Source organism: Halichoerus grypus, chromosome 5, assembly GCF_964656455.1.
Source record: "Halichoerus grypus chromosome 5, mHalGry1.hap1.1, whole genome shotgun sequence".
NCBI lineage: Eukaryota > Metazoa > Chordata > Mammalia > Carnivora > Phocidae > Halichoerus > Halichoerus grypus.
In genome coordinates this window covers 117,508,790-117,528,580 of record NC_135716.1, presented here as the reverse complement: position 1 = coordinate 117,528,580, position 19,791 = coordinate 117,508,790, and the positions used below count along the sequence as shown (strand labels likewise).

The 19,791-nt window shown below is 38.7% G+C and overlaps 1 protein-coding gene and 1 long non-coding RNA gene across 3 annotated transcripts in view; one reads left to right on the top strand and one right to left on the bottom strand.

Annotated features, from left to right (window-relative positions):
* Window positions 1–19,791, top strand: part of LOC144381909 (uncharacterized) — an 85,085-nt gene that overhangs the window by 16,827 nt on the left and 48,467 nt on the right. The window lies entirely within an intron of this gene.
* Window positions 9,815–19,791, bottom strand: part of ZNHIT6 (zinc finger HIT-type containing 6) — a 61,983-nt gene continuing 52,006 nt past the window's right edge. Inside the window, exons 9-10 of the mRNA XM_078072805.1 lie at window positions 14,612–14,736; window positions 9,815–10,834 (exon numbers count right to left, since the gene is read on the bottom strand). Coding sequence (XP_077928931.1) covers window positions 10,794–10,834; window positions 14,612–14,736 — 166 coding nt within the window. The 3' untranslated portion in view covers window positions 9,815–10,793. The remainder of the gene's footprint in view (window positions 10,835–14,611; window positions 14,737–19,791) is intronic.

Here is a 19,791-nt window from a genome sequence, read left to right as displayed (position 1 = left end):
TTTATTTATTTGAGACAGAGTGAGCAAGAGAGAGAGAAAATGAGTGGGGGAGGAGAGGGAGCAGCAGACTCCCTGTGGAGCAGGGAGCCGGATGTGGGACTGGATCCCAGGCCCCTGGGATCATGACCCGAGCCGAAGGCAGACGCTTAACTGACTGAGCCACCCAGGCGCCCCCCTCATGACTTTAGTTGGCTCCCATCTGTGTGTTTTTGGTTGTGATGTTTAACTTTATGTGTCAACTTGACTGGGCCAGGTAGTGCCCAGATATTTGGGCAAACATTATTCTAGATGTTTCTGTTAGGATATTTTGGATGAGATTAACATTTAAATTAGAAGACTGAGGAAAGTAGATTGCTCTCCCAAATGTAGGTGGGTCTCAGCCAATCAAATGAAGGCCTGAAAAGAACAAAAAGGCTGACCCTTCCCAGAGTAAGAATTCCTCTTCCTGACCACCTTTGAACTAGGACATTCCTTCAGACTTGAACTGAAACACATTAGCTCTCCTGGGTTTCTAGCTTGCTGTCTCACCTTGCAGATCTAGAATTGTCAGACTCCAAAATCACATGAGCCAATTCCGTATAATAAATCTATTTCGAACTGGAGGGTATTATGCTGAGCGAAATAAGTCAATCAGAGAAAGACAATTATCATATGGTTTCACTCATATGTGGAACATAAGAAACAGGTGAGAGGACTGTAGGGAAGGGAGGGAAAACAGAATGGGAAGTCATCAGAGAGGGAGAAAACCCATGAGAGACTCTTAACTATGGAAACAAACTGAGGATTGCTGGAGGGGAAGTGGGTGGGATGATGGGGTAATTGGATCATGGGCATGAAGGAGGGCACGTGATGTGATAACCACTGGGTGCTATATGCAACTGATAAATTACTGAACACTACACCTGAAATTCATGATGTACCATAAGTTGGCTAACTGAATTTAAATAAAAATTGAAGAATTTTTAAAAAGACAAGAAAAAAATATTAAATTTCTCTTTCTGTATACACACCCTTTTGGTTCTGTTTAGAGAACCCTGATTAATACACTGGTCAATTCTGTGGGTTAGTAATAAAAGTAGAGATCCAGTTGATTATAATAGCTTTTCATTTAGAGTACAGGTTTGGGATGGTTATAATGAAGGGCTTCTGCTTCCATATTGGCCTCTGTCGGGGGCAATACAAAGCAATGACCTAGAGGGGGAGGAACGGCCCCTTCGCCAGAGGGCTGCACACCAGCTGCGTCTTCTCAAAAGGCATGGATGTCCCTCTGGACAGGCTGACAGGGTGTAACGAGAGGATTCTAGAAGAGGCTTCGGAGATCACACTTCTTCCAGGGCCTAATCTTTCCCTGCTCCCTTATTTTGCTCAAACTAACTTAACTGTAGGAAGGAATCTGGCTTTTCCATTCAGTCGAGGATCCCAAACTACTGCCTCAGTCTACTTGGGACTACCCATCACAAGCAGAAAGCATTTCTTATAGCAAGGCTCTATTTTATGCTTTCTTGTTTTTTAGAGGCATTAGGTTCAAGGTAAATCTCTCTTTCTTATAAGATTTACAAAGGCTTCAACTTACAATCAATCCATCCTACAGCCTGAACTTTTTGTCCAAGTCCCTTAATTTGGCACCCCAGGGAGACATATGAACTGAAGGTCCCAATATACATTAGACAATGGGAAAACCAACTATTCCAGTACCACAAAGCAAGAATTGCTAATGGTCAACTATAGTCCTTGTCCTCCAACACCCATTTAATTCTCCTCTCAGAGGAGGTCCACAACTTTTAGTCAATCACATTGCCACCCAGCGTCAAGACTTTCTTTGGTTTCCTTGTAAGTAGGTGTGGCCACGTGGCCAAGTTCTATAAATGGGATGTCACAGAAGTGCTGTATGCAACTGCCATAAAATGTCCTTAAAGGGAAAGTTAAGATTATTTTTCCTTTATGGACAAATGTTGTCCCTACCAACACTCTAGTCTAGGACAGAGGCTCTCCTCACGATCTTGATTCAGCCAATTCCATAATCAAGGGCCTATAACTTGCCACACTTCATTTTCTGGTTTCAAATTCTGATATAGTTGACAGAAAATCCAACATACAAATACTTGAATAAGGAAAAAGAAAAGGAATGTATTGGCTAGTGCAACTGAACACTCCACGGGGATAGATGGCTTGGCTTCAGGCTGGCTCTCCTTACAGTAGCAAAACAGGCTAACCCACTTTCAGCCTTACATTTTTACAGCAGGGGAGAGTCCATGCCCTGCCTGTTTTATAGTTCCCTCAGATCGCACCAGCTTAGGCCACCTGCACAGTTGGAACCAAACATGTGGTCACAGGAGTGGGATACTCTGATCTGTTTAGGCTGATGAAAACCCACCCAGGAGCTAGGGTTGGGCTTAATCCCATCCAAACCAGATGGCTGAGAACAAAGGGGAGCTGGTAGTTTCCCAGAGGAACTCAAGGCATGGTTACCAGAAAGAAGGGGGATGCCTGTCAGGGAGCAAACAACAGACTTTTACTATACCTTTTAATATAAGCCATACTTGTACCATCATTTGGCCTCAGCTTTCTAGATTCCTTACTACTCTTTGGAGAATGACAAAATGGGACTGTAGGAGATTACAGATGATAATGAAGTACTTCTGGGCGGGCTACATTACAGAATTTCAAATCAAGTACTTTTTGATGTGTGATATAAGCTGAGACATAACTTGCTTGCCCTCTCACTGCTAGGGGCGCCCAAGTTTGGTAGGAAAAAGAGAATCTGATTGCTTAGAAAGAAAACCAAGCCAAATCTCACAACTGCTCCCCTTGCCACTTAGGAAAGTGAGAAAAGAACCTCTGGATCGTGTTCTCCCTTTGACTGTCCACACACAGGTCAGCCACAAACAGTGGCTTCCTTCTTACAGAGTCCCATGAATTCATTCCCGGGGAGACCGGATGCCCGCTCCCACTTGGCTCTCCTCAGCACCTCAAGTTTTCCATTTCTAATGCTTAGAAGTTCTGTTTGTGAGGGTCCAACTGTGGCAGAAACTATTTACAGGCTTCTAAGATGTACTAGCGGCAGAGGCCAAAGATGTTGGCCGAACAACTGACCAACCTTTCCAGGGAGAGATCTGAAGCAGAGGGTGTGAACAAACACCTTCCAATCTGTCAGGAACATGGAAAAAACTGCTGTCTCCTCTGTGTTGGCGGGGGCCCAAAAGCACAGCATCCCAGCACCTGGTTATTAACCAGCCACCGAAACTTCAAAACACAGAGGTTGGACCCTACTGTTTTTCTTTAGGAACACAGAACAGTGGTCAAGAGTAGGACCACAGGGCTTCCAGTTTTCTAGGAAAACTAAGAAGTTACTGGGCATTTGGGACTGTCTTTGCACCACAGATTTATACCATATGGACTTAAACTAGAATCAACTGTTCAAGGAGCCAAAAGAAATCATGACACCAAGAGGTGGTGTGTGACGGTCTCTTCTCAAAGTAGAAATAACTTTGAGTGCTTAGCAGAAACCTGGGAGAAGGGAGGTCTTTCTGAAGTTAAGAGCAAAACCACCATTCCAGAGTCCCTGCATGACGTACCCTAGGGAGATAGAAAATTCCCCCTTTAAAAATCAAGTGGTTTAATGTACTTCTCTCCTTGGTTATATAGTTTAAAGCATGAGAAGTGGCTTGAGTTCTATGGAATTAAGAATGAAAACTCACATTTCCCTGTTTACAAGGCCTTTCATTTGTCTGCTCTGGTCTTTTCATGGGTTTCCTCCCACCATCCCATTTCCACTTCCGAAGCCATTCCCGATTCCCAACAGGTCCTGAAATGATACTTCCTCCCATGGGTTGTCCTAACTACCCCCCAGCCTGAGCCCCCCACCCCCCAAGCCTGTCCTGTCCAGAGGCAAGGCTCAATCGCTCTCAGCTGGAGTCACCAGCATGCCCAGCACATGTCCCTCCTGCAACATGACAATCATTAGCAGTTGTCTTTGCATCCTTATGTCCTTTCCCCGTGGGCCCTATCCCAAGGAGTCCTGGAGAGCCAGGTGTCCTGAGGTCTGCTGCAACTGCTCTGAGCGGTGCTCAGACTGACAGTACACAATTCATAATGGCCAGCAAAACAGACTTGAGCCTAATACCCCGGAATCCACTGAAGGAAACTGGCATAAGCATTAACAGCTGCTTTCAAACCAACTGAAGTGACTGAAGTTTTTATGCTCAAACCAGCGAAATATGTGAGTACCATGGATGAAATACCCAGAGAGGAACAAAACATACTAGGAGAAACTCAGCCTGCTGTCCATCATCGAAGAGAAAAAGCTCCAAGCAAAGCAGTTTCACAAATTATGAAGAAACTGGCCTTTTCCAAAAAATGACCAGACCAAGCTCACTCAGGAGGTTATGTAGCCTAAAGGTTAAGAACATGACCTCTGAAGCCCAACTGGCCTTGGTTTGAATCCGGGCTCACCTCTTTACTCTCCATGTGACTGACCTGTGGCTCAGTTTCTCTGCCCATATCCTACAAAAGGGGGATGATGGTACTGTACTCAAGGGACTCTCGAGCCCACATTTTAACATCTCTGAAATCTTTAGTTGTGAAATAGCTTTTGGCCAGGCCACAGTCACGATGTAGTTCTCACTGCTTGTGCATACGTGGACTTGGTGGCTGTTTCTGGTGGCACGAGTGGATAACTGCAGCCTTTCAGTATTTGGGTCCACAAATCACTGTCTTGATTGCTGGGAAGCTCTCAGAATGCCTTACCCAGTAATTTCACTTAAGTTTTTCTTTTTATATTAGCACAGAGTGATACAAAAACTTGTCTCAATACCCTATTACATCAATTCTGCACTATTATTTCATATTTTACCATCTCGAGTCAGGATGTGTCACACAATTCTGTTTTTCATTCCTGTAGGTATACAAAATAGTGTGTCTTATAAATCGATGGAGTGTTACATTTTTTTTTAATTTTTAGTTTTTTTAAAGATTTTATTTATTTGAGAGAGAGAGAGAGAGAGAGAGAGAGAGCACATGAGAGGGGGAGGGCCAGAGGGAGAAGCAGACTCCCCGCTGAGCAGGGAGCCCGATGCGGGACTCGATCCTGGGACTCCAGGATCATGACCTGAGCCGAAGGCAGTCGCTTAACCAACTGAGCCACCCAGGCGCCCTAGATTTTTTTTTTAAAGATTTTATTTATTTATTTGAGAGAGAGAGAATGAGAGGGAGGAGGGTCAGAGGGAGAAGCAGACCCCCCGCTGAGCAGGGAGCCTGATGTGGGACTTGATCCCAGGACTCCAGGATCATGACCTGAGCCGAAGGCAGTCGCTTAACCAACTGAGCCACCCAGACGCCCGATGGGAGTGTAGATTTGTTGAAATAAAATGACTAAAAGAGCTCTCTAAGTATAAACAGTCTAAATTGAGTTTTTAAAAAGCATTATGTCATTAATGTAACTGGCAGCCATCTTTTCTTTCTTAGTGTTACATAAAATACACATCGTATCATTAATGACATTTTAGGTTCAAAGAAACCCAGCAGTACCTATCTCACAGGATTGTGAGGATTCAGTGACTGATAGTTATGTTTACAATGGTGCCTAGATCATGCTAAGTTCTGGGTTTTTAGCTATTAATATTATCCTATCAGTCAGGGGTTTTGCCATAGATTGAAGGAGATCAATCTATAAAAATTAAAACTTTTTATAAAATCTTTTGATCTAAAGAGGTTTCCTACTCCTCCCACCTCATCTCAACGCCCGATCTTCCCTGAGGGCTTACGTCATGCCAGTAACTGTGCTTCCGTTCTCATGCAAGTATCAACCATAGATTTGGCCCTTTAAGACTAGAAGAATTTCACCAATAATTATATAGACAGGAAGAAAGATAATGCCAGGTACAGAGAGGAATCAAGAGAAGGAAAATATTCAAGCTCCATCATTTACCATTTAGCAATTTGGCCTAAGAATAAGCTTTAACCTCTATGCTTGGGTTTTTCATCTGTAAAATGGATTTAAGGTAAATCCTGTCAGTGATGCTGCCAACATGACCATTTCCATTCCCCACCTAACCCCTGTTCACAAGTGGCAGGTGGGCTCAAATTCTTAACTCTTGGTGGAGCTGAGGAATACGAGAGGGGAGGTGAAGCTGGGGAAAGAAATGGCAGGCTGTCTCAGGAAGTGGGGAAGCAGGGGGTGGGTTAATTTCAGATAAGGATGATGAAACAGGCATCACCTACCTAGGAGATTGCTGGACTCACGCTGTTATCCTAGAAGTACAAGTCAGATACAGGACTGACTCAGATTTGTCCCATCGACATTTCAGCCTGAGTGGCATCTGCCACCATGTGGTACCAAACTACAGAATGGACTTGGGACTCTACGGTCAGCTGCTTGGAATTCCTGGACAGTTAGTTGTACCAACGCAGCCTGTCCTATCTTTCAGCCTGCAACAATGCAAACCCATTTCACGTTACTGCATTTTTTGTTTTATACCCCACTTACTGCAGGGCTTTACTCTCACATCCACTTCACTAGACTGTTGTGAGAAATCTTAAATGTTGATCCAAGTACATAAAGTGCTTGGAATAATGGTTGGTATTTTGTAAGCTATTAATACATGTTAGCTATTACTCTTATTATTAGTATGATGTTAAACACATTTAATAACCAGTATGGCATTAGCATCAGACAATCAGGAGACACATCCAGTGTGAACATTAACTATGACTTCTATATGCGGGGATCACAACTATTACTGCTCAAGCCAGGTCTCAGAGAATAGGTAGAATGCGTTCATGGAGAGACAATGCACCAGAAGAAAGGCACAGAAGGGCGAAAAAACCTGGAATGTCCATAAAACCTTTATGTTGTTTCGTGACTGAGGCAAAGGGTGGAAAAAGAAAGGGGAGGAAGTGGGGGAGGGAGGAAGGGAAGGGAGAGAGAGACACCAAGGGAGGAGGCTGTAAAACTAGGAGGTTGGGGCCAAGTCATAAAGGGTAAGGGTTTTGGTACTTTATTCAGCAAGAAAGAAAACCGGCAATAGATTTGCGTAGTAGCTCATCAAAGGCCAAAGGATGCATTCAGTTATGAAGTTCAAAATGAGCGAAGTTGCCACACTCCAATATGGGAAATGTTTACATTATAGTTCTTTTTAAAGAACATGCGCACACATACTTTAGATAGCTTTCACTGACCAAAGTTGAAAGAATACACTTTGTAGTGAAGTAAGATCCCCCCAAATTTATTTAAGGGCCTATTTTTATTTAAGTAGTGTTCATTTTTAAAAGTATTTTCCTCCAGTACAACTCTAATTTCAATATCAAAATTTCTCAAATGTTGATGAAACTGGAAGTTTCCAAATCTGTGATGGCAACGGATTGGTGCTGTGTGCATGTGATGAAACCAACAGCAACAAAATGTCAAACACAAATGGAAAGTATTTTTTTTTTAAAGTCTATAATGGCAACTCAAAGCAGCAATGGCATCAAGTAGGAATTAAAATCTCTAGTTAAAGCCAATGCGGGTTTACAGGTTAGTTTTGAATTTTACTCCTTATGTTATTTCAAATCAGAAGACTCTTGCTACTCAAACTCAAAGAGGGTACAACGAACATCTGTTAGTTTTGTATTCTCAGTAACCATCTTGCCTCTCCTGTTCCCTACCCTCTTCCTTTTTCTGATAATTTCTCCTTCCTCTGGGGTAGCTCCTCTCTGGATCAGCTCAGGGATGGAATGTGATTGATTGTAGGCAAAATCAAAGTTCTTTCCCAAATTTTGTATAACGTGCTGCCATGCTTTATGATGATGTAAACTGACACTGTCAATGGCTGCCATCTACAATTCTCACCTCACTGCCTCCCTCCCCAAAGAGAAAGTTGGCCTGAAAGAGAAAACCAACCCAGGAAAACACAAATCAGAGCTAAGTATGAGAGATGGAAAGATGGCTTCCTAGGGTGTTTGGACCAAGCCACGCCTGGACTTCCCCGTATATGAGCCAATAAGTTGCCATTCATGCTTATGTTAGCCTGAGTTGGGTTTCTGTTACTTGCAACTGAAGAACGATTGGTTAATACAGTATCTACTTGAAAATAAATTTTAACACAGTAGTATATGATTAAATAAAAGCAGACTGGTATCTTTACTTAAAACTTAATGACTAATATGAAATCAGGTATAACACACTGTGTATGTCAACCAAATTAAACCAAATGTATAAGAAAATGGTTGGCATTAGTTAGGTGTTTAACATTCCACTACACACTGTGAAACCTGAACCACACTACTTGCTACAGGGAAACAAATTGGCTCAACTACACTTTGGAATCTTAAATATCTATTATACTAACTCTCTTTAACTCCTATTTATAATATGAACAGGTGCAAGCTTTGTTTACTGTAATTTATAGCTATTAATCCCATATATAATAATTAGCAATTATGAAAGGCCTACCTTGCCTCTGAAATCATTGTTTAAAAAATAAAGAAGGCCAGGTGAAGCTTTCCTCCTTTTAAAATGTGATTCATGAACAAAATGCAGGATGTTGAACTTAACATGGGTCAGGGAGTTTGTTTATTCATCCGAATTTATCAAGAATCCAAACGGAGAGGGCCTCAAAAAAAAAAAAAAAAAATTAAGTCTAACTACTACGGACTTCTAGGGCTCTTGGTGAATTATTCCCACTTCACCCCCTCCAAGCAGTTGTCACAGTTACTCACTCAAACATGTTTACTGTAAATCCTGTGGGAATAAATATGTATATTAATCAAATGAGCTGATAGTTATATTTAAGGGAACTATGCTAAATTCTTTCCTAAGGAACAGTCTATAATTGAAAAATCTAATAGAATTCTAGACTATAGGGATGGCAAAGATGCACTGCATCATGCAGATGTTTTCCCCCTTTCGGGGGAGGTATAGGGCAGGGGGGAAAGTATAGGATAAATCCTTTGGTTGTCCAGTTTTCAATTTAAATTCTAGAAGACATGGAACTCAGTACTTTTCTTGGAAATGAGACTATGTCATAACAGATTTCACTATCAGGAAACTGCTCTCCATCTGATATTCAGATCATATGCTCCTGGTGTGTACTTTATCCCACTTTTCCCACTAACAGTTCTGTGACACATTTGATTCAACTCATCCTACTTCTTGCCTGTTTCAAGAAAACAAATTTCACTTTTTTTTTTTTTTTTTTAAAGATTTTATTTATTTATTTGAGACAGAGAGAATGAGAGAGAGAGAGCACATGAGAGGGGGGAGGGGCAGAGGGAGAAGCAGACCCCCTGCCGAGCAGGGAGCCCGATGCGGGACTCGATCCCGGGACTCCAGGATCAAGACCTGAGCCGAAGGCAGTCGCTTAACCAACTGAGCCACCCAGGCGCCCACAAATTTCACTTTTAGATTAAATATGAATCCTTTGAAATCCCATTTAGTTGTCTCCCCAGAAATACTGTGAAAAACCTAATTCCACACAAACCTTTCACGTATGAGGAAGATTCCTGAAGCTGCTTTAGGAAGTATAGCTATTTCTCAAATTGCAATACCTTATTTTCTATGAATTACAGTTCCACTATTACTTTTATACTAAGGGTCTTTGTGGCATTATTGTCTTTGGATTCGCTTCTCCAGTTTTGACCTCCAGGTTACACATAGTTGTGTTCTACAAGTTTCTCCTATGCTCATCTTCTCATTTCTATTTTTCCCAAGCCTCTTTAATTAATGCCTCTGGCTTCTTTTTGGTCTAAAACTTATCCCAATTATAAACTAAAAATGAATTCACCAATGTCCCATTTTATCATTGTTTTCTTAACCATTAAGTACACAGATGCAACACAGATGTAATAATCTTTTACTCTTTTATAGCCATATTGCAATTTCATAACTGTATAAATTCCAATAAAACTAGGAAACTTTAATTTCAATATGTGAGATCATAATGTATACAGAGCTGCCATAAGGTATAAATTAAGCCATGTATATACATAAATGCACATATACATTCCAGTAACACTTTGAAGAGTTCCAAGTGTTTCTTTCTTTAGTTATTGCTGGATGTTTCAAAACAGCATAAAACTGCTCATCACAACACCCCTGTATGGTAATGAGGAGAGTGGAATGGGAACGGGATGAAAGGCACAGAATTCATAATAAGACACAGCTCACTGTGCAAACAAGGAGAGCCAAATTTGTGAGCACTGATGGTTCAAACAACGAGAAGCCATTGATTTTGTGAACTGAATATAAGAAGTAATAGTTAATAGTATTTATTTATCCTTTACATGTGACACTGAACTAGATGCTACCCAAGTAAAAAAGACCCACTCAGTCATCTCAAGAGGGTGAGTTACAAATAATCCCCAAAGGCAAGAATGGGGAACGATGGGTCAGTCCTCCTGTGCCTACCTGGTGTGTCACACAGCCTTTATGTTTAGTGAGGTTCTACCAACGAGACTGCCAGCTTTGTGGCTGACACAGGTGATTCTTGGGTTTGGTCTTGCATCAAACTAAACAAAAAGAGTTTTCAGCCTTGGAATTAAGCATATTAAAACCCTGGGCCTAACTGAAATAAGCACTATGCTGGTCAGGTGCAGAAAAGGGGTTATTACTAGGAATAAGGGCCTTACAAGTCAATCTAAGAGGCCAGAAAATACACCTTTTAAAAAAAACTTTTAGATTGTTTAATTACTCTCAGAGAAACAAAAAATTTCAACCACCCACTGACAATATCCCAGTCATCCAACAGCTAGTCAATGCATAGTCAGTCCTCTGCAATTGTCTGGGAATTTTCACCTTCTTCCTCCAGAAGAAGTGCTCAATTTTCATTGCCAATGTTCTTGGGAGATTCACTTTTCACTGAAAAAAAATAAGTAAACATACAGTCAAGTGTTTATACTGTTTCTGTTTAGCTTGTTCTGTTTTTCCTTCTTCTCTCCTCCCTTCTGATGCATACCAACAGCACTGCTCATGGGGACAGACAAACCATGTCATGTTCCAGGCGGCCGGGATATACAGTTCTGGCCACAATAAAGAAACGAAGTCTGAAAGTGGCAATTATAGTTTGTGAGGCAACATCCTTCCTGACTCTGTGGAAGACTTGGGAATGGTCACTTCACAGTGTGGTTATGATCCCATATTCGTACCAATGGAAAGATCACTATTATCACATAGGCTGGCCAAGTGTGGTTGGAATATATTTTTCCATAATTTTTTTTTTTTTAAACTTAAAATTGAGGGTCAGTGTATGTTGAGTGAATGTGGGCTCAGAGAAGACTAATCGCCATCTCCTTCCTTTCATAGGAAATATAACTTAGAGCAGAAATGGAGCTCCTTTAAAGGAGCTGTCCTGACTGGAGCAAGCAAGACTATGATTCACTTACTAAACTGAGAGTTCCTTAAGGAGAGAGACTAGATCTTTCCTCCTTATATCTAACCTCCCAGTGTAGCCTGTTTGCTGAATCAATATGAATGCAAGTCAACCAGAGTAACAGCTCTATTTCATTGCATAGTGAAGTTAAAAGGAAATAATATATTAAAACACTATGAAAATTAAGGTTAAAACACAGACTACTTTGCTTCAGCCGTATAGCCTTTTATTTCCATTGTGTAGATGAGGGAAATAAAGCTCAGAGGCAGAGTAAATGCTCAAGGGCCCACAGCTTAGTGAGAGCTGATGCTAGAATCATAAACCTAGATCTTGCCTCATATTCAACTATCAAGTTCCGTGGGGTTTGTCGATGGTACCTAGATTTAAGATTGTCCCAGCAACCACAATGTTTACTGAATCCTTTTTTATGAGTAAAGGATTGAAACAGGTTCAATCCAAGATACAGTCCTGATCCTTGTGGAATTTTATAAACTCTAGCACAGTCCTTCAAGTATCTCCACGATAATACAAGTCAGTTTTTCTCCTCTGGCTTTCTTTGCAATGTATACACATTTTATTATAGCACCTATTGCACTGTAAAGTTTACATGTGTGCTCTTGTGCCTGAGATCCATCCCCATCTCCTCACCCCAATATGTCACACACAGTGAAAAAGAGGAAGAGAAAGGGGGGTAAGGAAGAATGAGGGGAGGAGAGAGGGAGGGAGAATGGATGAAAGGATATATTGGCCCAACAAGAGACTGGTGAATGAGTAGCTCCTATGTTATATATTTTCACTAATTGAAGTCATCAGTTTTGGGTTGGATTCCTTTTCAAAAGGCAGAGGCATTTTCTATTGGAGTTATCTTAGAACAACAGAGAAACACATTTTGCTGATATTTTTAAATTAATGGAGCTTTGTACTACTGCAGTGTGGGGGAAACCCTTCTCTTTCTTTGCTTCCTGAACTGTCCTGTTTTCTTCTTTTACTGCACTCAATTTTTTTTTTCTTAAGACTGAAAAGCAGCAGCTCTTATTAAATCATCTAAATCTACTAGCTACCTTTGGCAAATAGGGACCTGTGAAGCAAGTAACACCATTCTGAGCACTTCCCACTGGACTGATGCAAGATGGGTGATCACCACTCCACATTTTCAATCTAGTCGGCTACCTTAATGGCTCAATCTTTTATAGTCAATCTTTTACATTCCTTAAAAAGCAAAAAGCAAACAAACAAAACTTGCCTATTGCCCATCAATACTGGCAGACTTTTGAAAAACTGTGGCAATCTACAACTATAGCAAACATTGTAACAATGATCAAGTGTGAAACCTACTGAATGCCAGCCCAGAAACACATTTTTCCCAAACGAGAAGAGAGACACCTTGTGCTATGAACTCAAGATCAAAATCCAACATTTTTGCCTCCGGAGAGAGAAGGAATTTCAAGGCTTTCCAAAGAAAATGCCCTGTTCTTATATAACCCTCCTCCTGCATTAAGGGACCACCCTGCGGAATATCCAAAGCTATGAGAATATACAAAAAAACAGATACCCTGAAGTGCTCAAACAAAGAAATGCACGTACAAAACACCTGGCATTATTTTTAAAGTGTATTTATGATGTGACAACACTGATATGGTCCTTAAGATCCTGTCAGACCCTCATTAAGTTTTTCGCCACAGCAGCTCTAAAGGATCCTCTATCCTGAAAGCATGAGTCACTTGTCTTCCTGTAAATAAGTCAAATATCATATACCCACCAAAAAACAGCCAATTTTACTTAATCAGGTTCCAAGTACACTACAAAAATAGCCTTTTCATTTTGCTTCATTACAGGAAGCCTTCATTCAGTGTGCATTCCTAAACAAGGTGAAAGAGGAGCTGTGTGTGCTCTGTTTATTTACACAGACATGTTTGCCCTGGCTAGTAACCCACATTACTAAACAACTTTCCCTGAAACTAACATTTAGAGCTATGTGAATTATATTAAGGAAAAAGTAAGGTATTACACAGCTAAAAAAAAAAAAAAAGTGAAATTGGTCATTTATAACACTCTTATAATTTGAGAAAATAAAATCAGATATTCTCAAATTGTGAAAAATATATAGTCAATAATTAATCTAACGATTTAGAGGCCCATAACCGATTACTAGAAACTTCATGTTTGCTACCTAAAATTCTAGATTCAAATTGTGACGCTGACAAAATTTTGGCCACTTTGAAAAAAAAATTTCTCTTTTGCTAAGAAAAAAACCTATTATATACATGTAAGAGAACACCTTAAAACAAAGGTTACTGCCTATTTCAGCCTATACTGCTGGTGTAATAATAAAACCTAAACCACATGTTTCAAGTAATATTATTTAAAAAATAGATTTCAATCCAATCCAAGGATTCACTGGCCATCTGGAGACTGTTAAAATGAAACTTGGCCTGTAACTATTATTCTTAGCTGAAAGAGGTATCTAATGGTTTTGAGTTGAGTCACCTCTCTCCCTTTTAAAAAGTAATTTCTGAATTTTATTCATCCTCTAGAATTTGCATTCAGAAACACAAGTAGCTTACTCTAATCAGCAGTTGCAAATATGGATAAGTCATTTTAGATACTAAACTTTTACATATACCATTTCCAGTTTTAATACTTCCAATTCTACTACTCACCAAAGAGGGACAAGTATCTACTTTTAAAGAATCACTAAAATGACAAGGAATATAGCCAAAGAAACAAACATCAAGGAAAATAAAACCAGTGTGTTTAAAAAAAAGAGATAAAGGTCAAGTCAATGTCACTAGCTTATTCTAAACACAGTCCAAATTTTAAACATGACATTCTTTTAAACATTATCCCTTTCTATAAGGTAAGATACTAAAAATGTTTTATAATCCCTCATTTTAGGAATCTCTAAAGAAAGAGTTTTAACTAGAGAGTAAATTTATCTGATATTGGACAGACTGTTACTTAAAGGCTATTAGCTTTAAAAAAGACAAAAACCTGTAGAACTCCAATAAGGCAAAGAATGTCGTTTTATAGCCAAACTTACCCTTTCATTTTGAATTGATATTATAAGCTACATGCTCTCAAACACGACAGAATCAGCAGCTCATTCATTTGGTTCTTTACATTAACTATAGCTAGCTATAGAGCAAATTCAGTTAAGTGGGTAAATACAATGGGAAAACAAATATATAAAGAAATAAACACAGTTGTGTAATTGCTCAGGTTCACTAGAGTTATTCTAAGCATTACAGGAACAAATTTATATTTACCTTGGTGAAGAACTTCCATGTCATGACTGGATTCTTTTAATACCACATGTAATGTTGGATACTCAATGATCACTTTGTTCCTCAAATTGTCACGGAGACTTCTGTAAGGATCCAGTTCATAATACCTTACAATAAAAAAAGCAAAACAAAAATTAAAAACAGCCTTAATATTCAAAGTTACTGATAAGATATATCAGAGTCCCTTACATTAAAAAATTTTTAAATGTTAATGACATTAATTCAATAGTTATTTCCTTATAATATAGTAAGTTTAGTGCCTCTAAAAAAACCAGTTAAAAGTGCTATTATTATACACGTTCTAAAGCTAAATAAAGAGCATATCAAATAATTTGACATTAGAAAAGCTTGAGAACAAGTCATTTTCAGATCAAGGAATAAAGACTAACTTTTATACAATATCTATGGTTTGATGTGTCATGAATTCTTCCTGGATCAGGCAATGACTAGGTCAAAACTCAAATCCTCAAATATATTTAGTTTGAGCCTTAAAAGAAAAACAAAAAACTATCCCATGATAATTTTCAGTAATATATGGTGTTAAAATAACTGCTTACAAATACTTCTGTAAAAAGTTAATTCTAATTATAAATAGTTTCCAGAAATTTACATTGCCATACAATTAAATTTGGCCTTCCTTTATTTTGAAATAAAAAACAAACAAACAAAAAACAATGAGTTTCTGGATGAGCCTAAAACACAAAATTTAAGGAATATGGAGTCTATCAGTCATGACACAGCTGTCAAATGTGTCACAGGTAATTAGATGCTAATGTTCCTTAAGGTATGAAACTCTCAAGTCATTACTTAAAAAAAAAACAAAACAAAACACTTTTTTTTTTTTTTTAGTTGATTAAAGATGCATTCCCCTAACATTCTCCCCCTTGCTTGCTTTCTGGAATAGCAGAGAAAGGGGTGGAATTTCATCTAGCTCATTAGGAGTTGCATATGGGTATGTGTTGGCATGTTAATATCATGTCACATTAAAGACGAAAAAGTTGAGAACATGTCCACCAGTGTAGTCATAATTCTCCAACTTCCATCTCTATTTTCTTCCACCAATGACAGATGATATTCACATGCAACACACACATCCTAAGGGATACCCAGCCTGATGGAGCTGTAACTCCATCCTTTTCCCTCCCACTCAAGAAAGCATACTGGATACAAGTGATCAAGAGTGAGGTTATCACTGGAATATATTTGAATCTGCTGTAATTTTGTTAAGAGTAAATCACTTACAAACTTTGGTATTTCCTAATTAGTAAGAGATTATTTGCACAGTAACTCGTAGCTGAGTGAGACATGCAGTGCACTTCTGAAGAACTCCTGGTGTAGTGATCTCTCTGTAAGTTTGTTCCATGGAATACTTCTCAAATAAGGGGAAAAAAGTGCTTAACAAAATGAAAAGACAAACCTGCTATAGAAACTGATTTCTTTTTCAGAAGTAGGTGACAAGTGAGAGAACAACTATACTTGACTTATGTTTGCCTGACTACATTCCCTACCCTTGGAATTCCATTCTTCATTTTAGAGTCATAGAAAATTTTTTATGTTGAAAAAAACATGAAATGCAAAATACTCAGTTTTCCTAAACCAGCCACCCCAGTGCCCATAGGCCACGGAATGCATACATTCTTTTCCCTGTGTAATGTAACACAGATGTTCTTACAATACTTTAAAAGTGGTTCCAGCATTCAAGGATTAAATGCTTCACATCTTTTAAACATTATTTCCCTTTGAATTAAGCAGTGTCTTTTTTTTTAAAGTTAGCAGTAATTACACATAAGAGAAAAATGAGATTGAATTAGATATCAAAGTATAAGATTAACTTTTAAAGTAAAATATAAAATGGATATAACCAAATTTTTCTTAGGAGAAAATAAGACTTGAATTCTCAAATGAGAAATTTTCAAGTAGTATCCTACAAACACTTGCAGTAACTTATCTTCTGTGAATTTAAATGAATCACAAGACTTCTATTAAGAAACATTTCACAAATAAGGGAATGTTTTCTACTTATTTCAGTTTTTGGTAATTTTCAGTGTAGACTTAACATTTTAGGTAATTTGTTTCTTTTCATAATATTCAATCTTCATTAGGTTTCTCTATATCTCCAAAGTTGAATTAAAAAAAAAAAAAATTCTTCAAAAGCCACATGGTAACTGGAAGCCTAATACTCTTGCTGATACAGTATAAAATATGTTCCCAGCAGAGGAACATCTAGATACTTAAAAATTACCATATAAGTTATACATTACTTCAACCTTAAAACTACAATGCTTACTTGTTTAGTTAAAAAAAATTTTTGGTCCCTGTTTTATGTGCGTAGCAGGCCCTTCTACTCTTCTTTCTACTTTAACAAAGCACTTAGGATGCAAAACTTTATAAGAACTTATAATGAATTATTTTTAAAATACTGTATTCAAATACAATGAAAATCTGGTATGTTGTATGGTTTTCATTAGAACCGCTGAATTTTGTGTTTACCCTAAAATGTTGCAAACTTCTAATCACAACAATATTGGTACTGAGTGTCAGTAAGCTTCTAGGCTTCAGCTTTCAAGTCTGTTAAAGAGGTTGGACTTCACTAGATCATCTTTTAGTTGAAATCCTGAATTTCTTTATTTTTCTACTACTAATGGTTACTCTTAGTCTACCATTAAAATTTGCCCGTAAATGTAAAAAGAAAATTATGCAAACTGTTTATAAAGAAAAGCCATCAAACACATATGGGGTAACATTTTGTGACTTGTAGTTAAATGAAGCAGCAACTTTTAGTGGCTGCTTGGGTTTGGGGCCCAACACTGTGAGTTAAAGTCCATCACTTACTGGTCTGTGATTCTGGACAAGTTACTTTACTTCTCTGATCCCTAGTTTCTACACGTGAAACTGGAGAATGACAGTGTCACTTCAGAGAGTTATTGTGGGCTTAAATGATAGAACAAAGACACTGCTAGCTCAGTTACTGAAGCCATGAACAAAGTTTTACATCTGTATAATTACCTAAAATAAAACACATTCTTTTTTTTTTTTTTTTTTTTTTTAAAAGATTTTATTTATTTATTTGAGAGAGAGAGAACGAGAGACAGAGAGCATGAGAAGGAGGAGGGTCAGAGGGAGAAGCAGACTCCCTGCCGAGCAGGGAGCCCGATGCGGGACTCGATCCCGGGACTCCAGGATCATGACCTGAGCCGAAGGCAGTCGCTTAACCAACTGAGCCACCCAGGCGCCCCTAAAATAAAACACATTCTGATAGGAACTTTAGTTCAGGACAGTCATTGGACTTCTTCAGAGTAACAAAGAATGGCACTTATTATGTTAGCACGGAAACACATATTTGCCTTTTTATGCATTTTACATTTTAAATATAGAATTACAACTTTCAAACTATTATTTTAGATCACATTTCCTTCCAGGAGGCTAAAAGTACTTTGAATGTTTCCATTTCTATTATCTTTAGGCAAGTTGTAGAGTCCAGCTTGGCACTGCCTAAAACATTTAGGCCTTAGCTCTTTTGCAAGCCATTAAGTTACTGAATCCTAAGGGACAGCTTTATCTGTTTGAAATTTGCTCAGACTCTGGAGTTCCCATTAGTAGAATGGCTCTACTACCCTAAGACAAACTACTTAGGTTTGGAAGAATTAAGACACCAACATTTGTCTTTTTTTTTTTTTTTTTTTTAACCCTTAGGGACCCTCTCAGACATTTCCTCTTGTTATTTCACTTGCTCACCCTCACAGGCTTGCTAGCTGACCCTGCTCCAGGCAGCTTCACAGGGGCATTATAAGGGCAGCATGGCTCAGTAGGCTAAAAAGCTGTTACAGTGATTGACATTATATAAATAAAAGTTGTCTTGATAGTCAAGGGTGTGTTTTTAATCTTGGCTCTGTTACTAACTTTCAAAGAAACTGCCCAAGTTCTCAACTTCTTCCTGTACTTTATTTGCAAATTAGGATTTTAAAAAAATTTCTCCTAACTCAAAAGAAGACAGAATTTTAAAAAGTCACAAACCACTTTATTTCCCATCACTGACACTCCTTAGATCATTTCCCTTTCCCCTCCTAAAAAATATTGAAACTAAATATGAATATTCTCCAAACTTAATAATCTAATAGTAGTCCCTAGGCCACAGAACTTTTCCCACTAAAAAATAAAGTCACTGGATGAGGTGATCACCAAGTTGACTCCAGCTTTAAAATTCTACAAGTTTTGATGTATTTTTTAAGGATCTTATTTATTTAACAGAGAGAGAGAGAGAGCGTACAAACAGGGGGAGTGGCAGGCAGAGGGAGAGGGAGAAGCAGGCTCCCGGCCGAGCAGAGAGTCAGATGCAGGGCTTGATCCCAGGACCCTGGGATCATGACCTGAGCTGAAGGCAGACACTCAACTGACTGAGCCCCTACAAGGCTTTTTTTTTTTTTTAAGATTTTATTTATTTGAGAGAGAGAGAGTGAGTGAGAGAGCATAAGAGCAGGGTGAGAGGCAGGGGGAGAACCAGACTCCCCACTGAGCAGGAAGCCCGACGTGGGGCCTGATCTGGGGACTCTGGGATTATGACCTGGAAAGGCAGACTCTTAACTGACTGAGCCACCAAGGCGCCCACCCTTACATGTTTCGATATTTATGTGATATTTATAGCACTTAACTTATGTTCTTAACCGTTGCATTTATTTCTCAATCTAGATTTCTGAGTTAAAAGTGCAACTAACTGATTCCAAATGTACAAGGTCGAATCTTTGGCTATTAAAAAAGTTACTATATATGTATATATGTATGTAAGCAAGCTCTATGCCCAGCGTGGGGTTTGAACTCACGATCCGAGATGAAGAGTCGCATGCTCTACTGACTGAGCCAGCCAGGAGCCCCAAATTAACCTTAATATAAATCAGTTATCTGATAGTTAACTGTTTTTAAGGTATGGCTCATCCTGGCGTAACTGAATTATGGTTTTTGAATCAACTGCAAACTAATTGTTTTAGATTCACATTTATCAAATTCCTTGAAAATAATAGAAACTTTAAAGTACTAAACTTTATGTAATAAAGTAGAAAGTAAATGGATTAGAGAAACAAACTGGTTTTCAAAATCCAAATGAAAAGGAAGAAAGAAACCAGATTGTTAAAGAAGACGCAGAGTAGGAGAAGAAAATACATAAACTG